At 34.4% G+C, this 13,307-nt stretch overlaps 1 protein-coding gene across 1 annotated transcript in view; it reads right to left on the reverse strand.

Moving 5' to 3' along the window:
* The window catches only part of LOC118638698 (coiled-coil domain-containing protein 7-like), a 375,882-nt gene that overhangs the window by 170,532 nt on the left and 192,043 nt on the right, over positions 1–13,307 (reverse strand). Inside the window, exons 17-18 of the mRNA XM_036274854.1 lie at positions 12,145–12,439; positions 10,893–10,965 (exon numbers count right to left, since the gene is read on the reverse strand). Of these exons, the coding sequence (XP_036130747.1) occupies positions 10,893–10,965; positions 12,145–12,439 (368 nt within the window). The remainder of the gene's footprint in view (positions 1–10,892; positions 10,966–12,144; positions 12,440–13,307) is intronic.

Genomic DNA, 13,307 nt, shown 5'->3' on the forward strand with positions numbered 1-13,307 from the left:
CACAATAGAATACTATGTAACTGTAAGAAAGAAAGATCTCTTATCCTTTGAGTTGGCCTGGAAGGACCTAGAGAGTATTATGCTAAGTAAAACAACCCAAGCAGAGAAAGACGAATATCACATGATCTCACTTATTTGTGGAATATAATGAACTAAACAAACTGATCAACAAAATTAACCCAGAGACATAGAGGTGGGGTACAGACTGTCAAGTCTCAGAGGAGGGGGGGTTGGTGGGGGAAGAGATAAACCACAGAACATGTATGCATGACCAATGAACATAGACAACAAAGCTGATGATGTGGCAGGGAGGAAGGGGAGGAAGTTGTCAATGGGGGGAAAATGAGAAACATCTGTAACAAAAACAAATTAATAAATAAAAAATAAATAATATATATTTAAAAATTAAAAATGCTATGTTCCAAAAATATATATATATTTATATTATATATATATATATTTTATAAATAAATATATATATCAAGTTGAACATGAGTCTTTGTCGCTGGGCACAGGAACCAAAACTAACTTTGGGAGACTTACAAGGACAGAAACTTTGTCTCATATCCAAAGGCTACCGGGTACATAACTCAGTGTATCAAAACTTTTGTCTAGGAATAATATCTATTGAAGAACACGAGAACTCTGACTCCGACAAGGGCCCCTCTTACCTAGCAGCCCCTGAAGGCACATGGTTTGCTTGTACTACTGGTCTCACCCCTTACATCAACTCTGGCACTATAATTAAAGAATCGGGCCTCTGTATATTAACCCATGTTATTCCACAAGTTTATTTCTACTCCAGAGAACAGAACAGGAACATTTTGTATTACAGATGCAGCAGGCCATAAAGGCCCCTATCCTTGTGCCCCTCCTAATAGTCATGGGGTTTGCAGGCTCCACTGTGGTAGGAACTGCTGCTTTTATAACTGGAGACAAAAACTTCAAAGCTCTAAGTCACCAAATAGATCTAGATCTACAAGATCTGGAGAAATCAGTCTCCCATTTTGAAAATTCATTAAACTCTTTGGCAGAGGCAGTCCTCCAGAACCTGCGAGGACTCAACCTACTCTTTTTAAAACAAGGGGGATTATGCCTGGCCCTAGGGGAAACCTGCTGTTTTAATGTCAATCATTCTGGCATTATCAAAGACAGCCTATCTATGGTGAGACAAAGACTGAAAGTGAGAGAACGACAATGAAAAAACAGTGACAACTGGTTTGAGGGATTATATAACTGGTCCCCATGGATAACTACTCTCATTCGCTGCTGCAGGTCCCCTAATACTAATTATCCTAGGACTGTATTTTGGACCTTGCATAATAAATTGCTTCACTGCATATGTTAGAAAAAGAATCTAGGCTGTGAAACTTATGGTCTTATGGACCCATTATTAGCATATCTGTGCTAGAAATGATGAAACAATGATTTGATTCCTCCTAAAAACCAGTGGGGAATGTGCTGACATGTTTATAACCCCATAACTGATGACTGGTAAATGATTGTGCTAATTTGTTTATAGCTCCATAATTGGTGATTGGGAAAGTCACTGTGTATCTTTTAGGTGAACCTGTTTTGTAAAGAATGTAATCAACAGAATAGAGATAAAAATAACTTCAGTAAATTGGAATACTACCTGGACCAAGAAATATCTAAGATATGACCAAGAAAGGTCAGGAAATGTCTAAGATATGTCCAAAAAAGGTCAGGTTTCCACATTAGCCAGGTTAGCCAACTGCCTAACTACAAATTTTTGCTTTTGTATGTGCTTGCTTGCTATGCCCCAGTGCATACTGGAATGCGGTTTTAAGCTTTAAAAGGGTGTGTGTAAGGAGGTCGGGGCTGATCTCCAAAGACTCTGTCACAGGGGTGTTCGGAATCAGATGCTGGCCAGCTAATAAATGGCTCTCATTTGGACTTCAATTCTCTAGTGGTCTTTCTTTGACTCTGTCATGCCACAACACCCTCATGCACCGTTGGGAAGAATGCAGACTGGTGCAACCACTATGGAAAACAGTATGGAGTTTCCTCAAACTATTAAAAATAGAACTGTTTTTTGACCTATTTATTCAGTTCTAGGAATATATCCTAAGAATCCCAAAACATCAATTGGGAAAAATATATGTACTCCTATGTTGGTGACAATATTATTTACAATAGCCAACATCTAGAAACAGCTCAAGTGTCCATCAGTATATGAGTGGATAAAAAAGCCATGGTACATTTAAACAATGGAATTCTATATGCTCATATAAAAAGAAAGAAATTTTATCATTTGCAACAGCATGGATGGGCCTGGAGATTATTATGCTAAGTGAAATAAGCCAGTCAGAGAAAGACAAGTACCATATGATTTTTCTTATATGTGGAATCTAATGAACAAAATAAACTGATGAGCGAAATACAAACAGAGGTATGGATACATGGAACAGTCTGACAGCTGTCAGAGGGGACAGGGATGGGGGGACTGCAGAAAGAAGATGAAGGGATTAGCCAAAGAACATATATATATAAATAACCCCTGGACACAGACAATTGTGTGGTGTTGGCCAGTGGGAAGTTGTGGCTTGAGCTGGGTGGAGGCGGGCAGAGGATGGAAGGAATGGGGTCATCTGTAATAGTGTCAACAATAATAATAAAGAAAAAAAATACTTAGGAATAATGTTAACCAAGAAGTTACAAGCACTGTACATTGAAATGTACCAAACATTGCTAGCATTAACTAAGTAAGACTGAAATAAATGGAAAGGCATCCAGGTCCATAGCTTGGAAGACTTAATATTTTTAGAATGGCAATACTTCCCAAGGTTATCTACAGATTGTTCATTCTGTATTAAAATCAGAAGACCTATCTTCAAAAATAATAAACAAGCAATAAACATTTAAAAAGTTAATCCTAAAATTCATACATAATATAGGGTCTAAATAGCCAAAATAATATTGAATACAACAAAGTTTGACAACTCATACTTCCCCATTTTAAAACTTACTATATAAAGAGCCACAGTAAATTAAAATAGTGTGGTAATGACATATGGATAGACATACAACAATGGAATATGATAGAGAGCACAGAAATAAATTCATACATATAATTAACTGATTTTAAACCAGTGATCCAATACAATTCATTTGGAAAAGCAGAGGCTCTTCAACAAATACTTCTGAGACAACACAATTTTCACAGGGAAAAGAATTAAGTTGTATCCCTACCTCACACCATATGCAAAATTTAACTCAAAATTGATCAATGACCTATGAGGAAAAAAACATAAAGCTCTTAAGGAAACATAAAAATAAATATTACTTTGTATTTGGCAATGGACTTTCTATAGGCATGAAACCTAAAGCATAAGTAAAAAAAGAAAAAATAGATAAACTGGGCTTCATAAAATTAAAGATATACATTATAAAAGGATATTATCAAGAAAGTGAAAATAAAGCATAAAGAATGAAATAAAATATTTGCAAATCATATGTCTGATAAAGTTTTAATATGTACAATACATTAAGAAACTCCACAACACAGCAACAAAAAGACAAACAACCATAGACATTTTCCAAAGCAGATACAAAAAAGATCAGTCAGCACATGAAAAGATACTTAACACCTTTAAAAAATTTTTTATCCTTACTCAAGGACATTTTTCCATTTTTGTTTAGATAGAGTGAGAGGAGAGAAAGAAAAAGAGGGAGAGAGAGAAACATTGATGTGAAAGGGACACATCAAGTGGCTGCCTCCTGCACAACCCCAACTGGGGCCAGGGACAAACTGTAACCAAGGTACGTGCCCTTAACAGGAATCGAACCCGGGTCTCTCTGGACTACAGGCCGATGTTCTAACCATTAACCAAACTGGCCAGGGCTTAACACCTTTAGTAATTAGGAAAATGCAAATCAAAATCACAATAAGATATGTTTTATACCTACTAAATGACTGTAAGGAAAAAGAAAAGCAAGTGTTGGTAAGGATATGCATCCTTATATATATTGCTGGTAGGAATATAAAATGATGTAGCTACTGTGGAAAATAGCTGGGCAGTTTCAAAATAGCCAAACTTGCAATTAGCATATGAATCAGTAATTACACTTGTACCCAGAATAATTGAAAATGAAGATTTAAACAGATATTATACAATATGTTCACAGCACCATTTTTCCCAATACCCAAAAGGTGGAAAAAACAGAAAACAAATGTTCATCAGCAGATGAGTGAATAAACAAAATGCGGTATATACATACAATGAAATAATATTCAACATAACAAGTAATGAAATTCTGGAAAACAGCGAGGGCGGCAGAGAGAATGAAAACTACACAGACCATCTCCAAAGACCAAACTAGAATTACAACTAAAATAAAGACAAAATATTGGGAAAAACCAACTGAAGACCAGCTTGAAGAGAGCCAGTACAACCAGGGACAGAGAGTGGATGCCAAACAGAGCATGCTAGGAACTGCAAAGGCATGTGGGGGTAGGCTGGGAGTCCACAGACAGCAATGGGGGCTGCATTAGTGGTGTGCATTTCTTGTTGAGAAAGCAGGTTTTTTTTTTAAGTACCAAATCAGCCAGAGCCACTCACCTTGGGCTCTGGCAGAGGGAGGGCAGACTGGACTGGAACAGTGCAGAGAGAGTCTGGGGTTCCTGGTTCAGGAGAGACCTGAGAGCTGGATGGGAGTACTGTACTGAATCACTCTCAAGTACAGTAGCCATATTACTCAAAGAGCCCCTTCACATAGCCCCGGGGAGAAGCAATGGCTCCTCCTTCAAGAAATCATACCGCCAGGTCAGGCTACAAAATGCAACTTGAAGATCTTTAACATCTAAACTCTGATAGCCAGCAAGTGCCCCACCCACTAGAAATCCTCTTACAGCTGAGGGAGTTAGCATTCAGCTGTTGGCTACAAATAGAGGCTCATCAAGTAACTGAGACTAATGGCCTCTAGGCAAAAAGCTAGAGGATCAGTGAACCTTTCCTTGCCTTGCAAATCTACCCAGGAAAATAAGACTTGAAAGTGGCAATAAATAAGTACCTATGAATAATAACTTTAAACATAAATAGATTAAACACTCAGACCAACATACAGAGTGGCTGATTGGATAAGAAAGTATGACTCATATACATATATTGTTACAAGAGACCTACCTCACAAAAAAAGATTCACACAGGTAGAAAGTGAAGAGATGGAAAAAAATCTTCCAAGCAAATGGAAAAGAAAAAAAAAGAAACAAAACTGGGGTACCAATACACATATTATTAAAATGGACTTCAAAATGAAGTTCATAACTAGAGACAAAGAAGGCCACTGCAAAATATTAAAAGCATCTATCTAACAGGAGAATAAAATCTTAGTAAATATATATACACGTAATATAGGAGCACCAAAATACATTTTAAATCTTCTGGAAGACTTCAAAGGAGTAATTTACAGCAAAACAATCATAGCAGGGGACTTCAACACCCCACTGACATTACCAGATAGATCTTCCAGACAAAACAGTTAACAAGAAACAGAGACTCTAAAAGATGCACTAGATAAAACTGATTTAATAGATATCTACAGAGAATTACACAATAAAACTGCAGAATTCATATTCTCAAGTACACATGGGACATTCTCAAAGATAGACCACATGTTAGGACAAAAATGAAGTCTTACAAGTTCAACAAGATTGAAATCATATCATGCATCTTCTCAGATCCCAATGGCATAAAATGAGAAATCAATCACACCAAAAACATTTGAACACATGGAGGCTAAAGAGCATGTTATTAAACAATGAATGGGTTACCAAAGAGATCAAGAAAGATATTTTAAAAATTCCTGGAAACCAATGAACATGATCACACAACAACACAAAATATATGGGATACAGTGAAAGCAGTCCTGAAAGGGAAGTTCATAACACTACAGGCCTACCTCAACATACAAGAACAATTTCTAAGTAATTTTTTTAACCCTACAACCTAAAAGAAATAGAAAGTAAGCAAAAAGAAAACCCCAGAGCAAGAAAAAGGAAAGAAGCAGTAAAGGTCAGAGTAGAAATAAACAACATAGAAACTAAAAAAAAAAAAAAAAAAAACAATTCAAAAGATCGATAAAACAAAAAGCTGGTTCTTTGAAAAGATTAATAAGATTGATGGACTCTAAGCCAGACTCACCAAAAAAAACAAAAAGAGAGGACCAAAATTTTAAAAAAAATCAGAAACAAAAGGGTATAAGTAACAACTGACACCACAGAAATACAAAGGATCATTAAAAAATACTATGAAAAATTATATGTAAACAAATTGGGCAATCTAGGTGAAGTAGACAAATTTCTAGAATTATATAGTCTCCCAAAACTGAACCAGGAAGAGAAAAATTTGAAAGGATCAGAAACAACTAAAAAAATTGATGATGTAATCAAGAAACCCCCAGCAAATAAAAGCCCAGGCCCGGATGGCTTCACAGGGGAGTTTTAGGGAACATTCAAAGAAGATCTAACACCCATTCTCCTCAAACTATTTCAAAAAATCAAAGAAGAAGGAAAACTTCCAAGCTTATTTTATGAGGCCAACATAATTCTAATTCCAAAACCAGAAAAAAGATACTACAAAGAAAAAAAAAAACTAAAGGTCAAAATCCCTGATGAACATAGATGCCAAAATTCACAAAATATTAGCAAATGAGATCCAGCAATACATCAAAAATATTATTCACCATGATCAAGTTGTATTCATCCCAGGGATACAAGGCTGGTACAATATTCACAAATCAATAATTGTGATATACCATATAAACAAAATGAAAGATAAACAGCATATGATCATATTTATAGATGCTGAAAAAGCATTCAACAAAATCCAGCACCAATTTTTGATACAAAAGCTCAGCAATGTGGAAATAGAGGGATCATATTTTGACATAATAAAGGCCATATATGAAAAACCTATAAACAACTACATACTCAATGGGCAAACACTAAAAGCATTTTCCTTAAGAACAGAAAAAAGACAGGAATGCCTACTTTTGCCACTCTTATTTAACATAGTTCTGGAAGTAGCAATAGCAATCTTGACAAAGAATAAAGTAGAAGGGATCACAATATCAGATATCAGGTTATACTGCAAAGCCATTGTAATCAAAACAGCCTGGTACTGGCAAAAGAACAGGCATATTGAACAATGGAACAGAACAGAGAACCCAAAAATTGACCCAAGACATTTTGCTCAATTAATATCTGACAAATGTGGCACAGGCATGCATTGGCTTAAGATAGACTCTTTAATAAATCAAGTTGAGAAAATTGACAAGTATATGCAAAAAAATTAAAATGAAGGTAGGCCACCAACTTACACTATACAGAAGAATAAACTCAAAATGGATAAAAGACTTAAATGTGACTTGTGAATCCATAAAAATCCTTGAAAGAAATGTACGCAACAAACTTTCAGACATCACACACAGCAGAACTTTCATTGATACCACACCTAAGGCAAGAGACACAAAGGGGAAAAAAATAGTACATGGGACTACATCAAACTAGAAAGCTTCTGCACAGCAAAAGAAACAACCATCAAAATGGAAAGGGAACCCACTATATAGGAGAGCATAATTGCCACCAATACATCAGATAAGGGGCTAATCTCCAAAATATAGAGAGTACTCATACAACTCAAGAAAAGGAAGACAAAGAATCCAATTAAAAATGGGCAGAGGACCTAAATAGACACCTCTCCAAACAGGACATACAAATGGCCAAGAGACCTATGAAGAAATGCTCAATGTTACTAATCATCAAAGAGATGCAAATTAAAACGACTATGAGGTATCACCCCACAACTGCCAGAATGGCTGCCATCAACAAATCATCAAACAAGTGATGGGAAGGGTGTGAAGAAAAGGGGACTCTAGTACACTGCTGGTGGGAATGCAGACTTGTGCAGTCACTATGGAAAACACTACAGTGTTTCCTCAAAAAATTAAAAATTGAGCTGCCATTTGATCCAGTGATCCCACTTCTAGTAATATATCCTACAAAACCTGAAACACCAACCAGAAAGATATATGTACCCCTATGTTTATAGCAGCACTATTTACAATTGCTAAGATCTGGAAACAGTACAAGTGTCCATTAATAGATGAGTGGATAAAAAAGCTGTGATACATACACAATGGAACATCATGCAGCTATAAGAAAGAAAGATCTCTTACCCTTTGAGATGACATGGAGGACCCTGGAGAATATTATGCTGGGTGAAATAAGCCAGTCAAAGAAGGACAAATATTACATGATCTCATTTATTTGTGGAATATGCTGAACAATACAAGCTGATGAACAAAACAGACCCAGAAACATGGAAGTAGGGTACAGACTGACAAACCTAAGAAGAGGGGGAAGGGGGGAGTGAAGAAATAAATCACAGAACTTATGTGCATGTGTGTGACCAATGGACATAGACAACAATGTTGGGGGATAGACAATATTGGGAGGAGAGTGTCTATGGGGGAAAAAGGAGAAGCATATGAATAAAAATTGCACACAAAAAAAGTAATGAAATTCTGACACATACTACATGGTTGAACCTTGAAAACACTATGTGAAGTGAATAACTCAGATTTAAAAAGACGAATATTGTACGATTCCACTTATATGAAATATAATAGACATGTTCATAGAAACTGAAAGCATATTAGAGGTTACCAGGATCTGGATGAAGGCAAGAAGGGAACATAAATGCCTAATGAGTTTCTTTTTGGGCTAATGAAAAGTTGTGGAAATATATGTAGTAATGGTTGAACAACAATGTGAACATAATTAATGCCAATGAATTATATACATGAAGATCATTACAATGGCAACGTTGACATTATGTATATTTTAGCACAATAAAAAATTTTAGTGGATTGATAAATTTCATCTCAACTGCTAACTGAAAATTCATAAAATATGTTGAACAAAAGAAAACATTCTGACCATAATAAAGAATCATATTATTCAGCCCTGCTGCTGTAGCTCAGAGGAATGAGCATCATCCCATGGACTGAGAGATCCTGGTTCAATTCCCAGTCAGGGCACATGCCTGGGTTGAGGGCTCAGTCCCAGGAGGGGATGTGTAGGAGGCAGCTGATCGATGTTTCTCTCTCACATCGATGTTTCTATCTCTCCCTTCCTTTCTATTTAAAATATCTATACAAACGTATTTTTAAGAAATATATTATTATTCAGCCATAATAAGAAAATAATTAAATTTTACCATTAGTGACAACATGGATGTACTTAGAGGGTATTATGCTAAGTGAAATAAGTCAGACAAATGATTTCACTTATATGAGAAATCTAAAATACAAAATAAGCCCAGCCGGTGTGGCTCCATGGATTAAGTGTCGTTCCATGTACTGAGAGGTCCCAGTTCAATTCCCAGTCAGGGCACATGCCCAGGTTTTGGGATCAATCCCCAGTAGGGGGTATGCAGGAGGCAGGCAATTGATGTCTCTCTCACATTAATGTTTCTATCTCTCCCTCCCTTCCTCTCTCTAAAAAGAAATCAATAAAAACATTAAAAAATAAGTAAAGAATATAAAATACCAAATAAACAAACAAAATAAACAAATTTATATATACAGAGAACAAACTAATGATTGCCAGATGGGTTAGAGGTTAGGGATTAGGTGAAAAAGGTGAAGGGATTAAGAATTTCAAATTGGCTGTTAAAAGTAGTCAGGGGATGTAAGGTACAGCATAGAGGATTTAGTCAGTTATATTGTAATAACTCTCTATGGTGCCAGATGGGTACTAGACTTATTGGGGACATCACCTTGTAAGTTATATAAATGTCTAATCACTATGTTGTATACCTGAAACTAATATAATATTGACTATCAGCTATAAATGAAAAAGAAAAAAAAAAAGAAAGAAAATAAAAGGTATCTGATGGAGATAGGGAAAATATCTGACCTTAGAGAACTGTTAGAAAATAATCTTTGACTCTACCGTCATATTTTCAGAAACGATATTTGCTGATTCTAATGAATTATCTCACAAAAGGTAGCTATCCTTTGAATAATTAAAGAAAATATTCTTTTAAAAAAGAATATTTGTCTCAGATAACCAATCATCATAGGTGAAATACTACAGACACTATCATTTCAAATGTAAAGCACCATAGAAGAGTGATACTCCTGTTAAATCAGAACCATTGGATTTTATTTTCAAAGTTAAGTACAATGCGCCCGGCCTATGGAGCTCAGTGGATTGATGTTGTCCCATGGACTTGGAGGTCCTGATTCAATTCTTGGTCAGGGTACATGCCCAGGTTGCAGGTTCAATCCCATAGGGCATGAGCAGGAGGCAACCGATCGATGTTTCTATCTCTCTCTCCCTTCTTCTTTCTCTAAAATATCAATTAAAAATATATAACAAATAAATAAAATGAAAATCAATAAACTATTATTTTTTTAAATGTTAAATACAGTGCATGGGAGTTGCTTATAAAAGCTATATATGTTGAAAATAAACAAATTCACCATTATTTAAAAATACATTTTATATCAAACAGCTAAAATAGTAATTATTTATACCACAAATTATCATTTTCCTTGCTATATCTTAATGAGTTTTTGGTATATTATGTTAATAGTTCATAATGCTAAATACTGTTATATGGTTGAAGCAAAGCTATCAATTCCTATTGCACAGATCTTAATTGAAAGAGTCTCTGAGTAATATAACATTAACTCACCGAATTAATTTTTACATTTTGATAAACATATTGCTAGATAATCTTTTGACTATCTGAGGAGTTATTTCTATATTTAATAATGTTTTCTCTTCACTTATTTGTAATTATATCACAGAAACACATAATCACTCACATTTTTATCTTACAAAACAAAAAATCTTTTACCTTGAAATTTTCTTTCTTCTTGGTAAGTTTGTGTTTCAGTTTTACTTTGTAACTTCTCTTCTAAAATATAAGCCTTAATGACAAAAGGTATAACAAGTAATTACAAATGATATATCCTCATACTCTAATTACCTTTTTTAGAGACAGAAATGTTTTACTCATATCTACAATGTCATTTCAGAGACGCTTTACTTTTATTTCCTGAATGCATCAAATTTAAAAATGAGAAAAACTCATGGATCTGAGAAGCATTTGGAAATATGTAATAGTGTAGAAAGAACCCAAGCAATATTGTGATTTTCCTTCATAAATAATTTCAAATGATTAGCATTAATAATTACTTATTACAATTTAGTTTAGATTTATATTTTATTCTGCATAAATCTCTAGACAAACTCAAATGGCTTACAAAGTTATTTTTATAAGTCCACTTCAATAACTTCTATGATAAAAATACATTATAAATGTGTCAAATATGTTCCATCTTTTTATCATTTCTCTTTTCCCAGCACTATGCCCTAAGGATTTCCTAATGAATACCATTTTAACAAAAGTAATTCTGATAATTTTCTAGGTCTTATATAATGTATATAAAATTATTTCAAAAATAATATGCTTTTGTCTGAGCCAAGTGGCTGAGTTGGCTGAAGAGTCCTCCCATACACTGAAAGCTAGCAAGTTTGATTCCCAATCAGGGCACATACCTAGGTTTCAGGTTCAATTCCTGGTCGGGGTGCATATGAGAGGCAACTGATCAATGTGTCTCTTTCATATCCCTTGTCTCTCTCTGTCTCCCTCTCTCTCTCTTTCTCTATCTTGCATGTGCATGCATGCTTGCTCTCTAATACCAATAAAAAACATATCCTCAGATGAGGATTAGAAAAAATGACTATGCTTTTACAATGTATACAAAATACCTTATGTATACAATTTTGTTTTTGTAGATGAACCTAAAATAATTTTTTTTGTTTCAATTAGGAATTGTGTATCTTTAAAACTCCAATTTATCATTAAAACTCTAATCTAAACCATTTCTTTGTCAATACAGATTAGAAATTTCTGTTAAAATATTACTGTTTCCCAAATATTACTTTAAACATTGTTAATATGAAATAGATTGTTTTAAAAGGCAAACTTTTAATTCCTTTTCAGTAAGAGAATGTTGGTGTTTTTAATTAACATTTACTCAAAATATCAAAGAAGTCTAGCACTTCAAAGTAAGTGGCCTTCAAGTTACTGTACTATACCTTACCTTTGAGATAGCACTACCCACTGGCTTTCTTTCAGTAACAACGGGGGGTGAAATGAATGATGTTGTCACTGTTTCATTTCCTGGAAGCAATGTTCCAACAGACAGTAAACCTTTAATGTCTTTGCTCAATAACTCTCTTGTAAATGATTTATCATGGGGCTTTGATGGAGATAAAGGGGATAGGTCTTCATCAGCTGAAACTTCATTTGAACTCTTTAAAAAAGCTGATCCATCTTGAGACTTGAGGATCTGTGAAATATCTGAAATAGCAGTGCTAGCTCCTTTCTTCTTTGATCTTTAGAATTACAAAACATCTGGTATTAGATTATATGAAGAACATTTTTTATTTGTAACTGAAGAATCATTTTCATAATTTTTAAGAATATTAAATAATCAGTTATAACTATTTATTAATGGTACTATAAATATGACATTGATGCTAGATAACAAATTGAAGAAAATATATCTTCTGTGATTTAAAACATACACAGAATTAAGTAACATTTAGAACATTTAACATAATAGTTATTTAAAGTTATAACAGGCCACAGAACAAGAAAGATTTTGTCAGCCAAAGTATAGCACAAGATTATTTGGAAGTTGCACTTCAGTCAAAATTATTCCAAAGTTATTTTTCCACAATTTTATTTCAGAATGAACATAAAATAAAAATCTCTCTATAACAGTTTTGACATTAAAAGATTGTTGTCTTCCACCAGAGTCAATTTTCAAGCTCTGAATTAATTTTCTTCAATGTAAGTGTTATTTATTCTCCACTAGTTGGCACAAGATCAGCTTTTAGGGTTTTGGAACTAGGGTGACCATGTCACGATTTGCCTGCACAGTCTCAGGTTATAAATGTTGACCCAGCATTCCAGTTTAGATAAAAATTTAAATGGTGAAATTAGCTATGTATTATAGAATTTAGCAGAGATTTCCTAGCCCTATCAAATGCAACAGAGTTTTATGGTTCTTCATTTTAAAAAGCTATTACTCCACTTAATATATTTTGCCTTAGATTTATTGTAAAATGTCTAAAATAATTTGAAATTTGTCTCACAGACACAAAATTTTTAAATATAACTAATTTTAAATTTGCCACCCTCTCTACATTTGTTAGTTAAGGATGAATTCCAAACACCAGAATGTAGATTATTGAAAGC

This window comes from Molossus molossus, unplaced genomic scaffold (assembly GCF_014108415.1).
Source record: "Molossus molossus isolate mMolMol1 unplaced genomic scaffold, mMolMol1.p scaffold_m16_p_1, whole genome shotgun sequence".
In the NCBI taxonomy this organism is placed as follows: domain Eukaryota; kingdom Metazoa; phylum Chordata; class Mammalia; order Chiroptera; family Molossidae; genus Molossus; species Molossus molossus.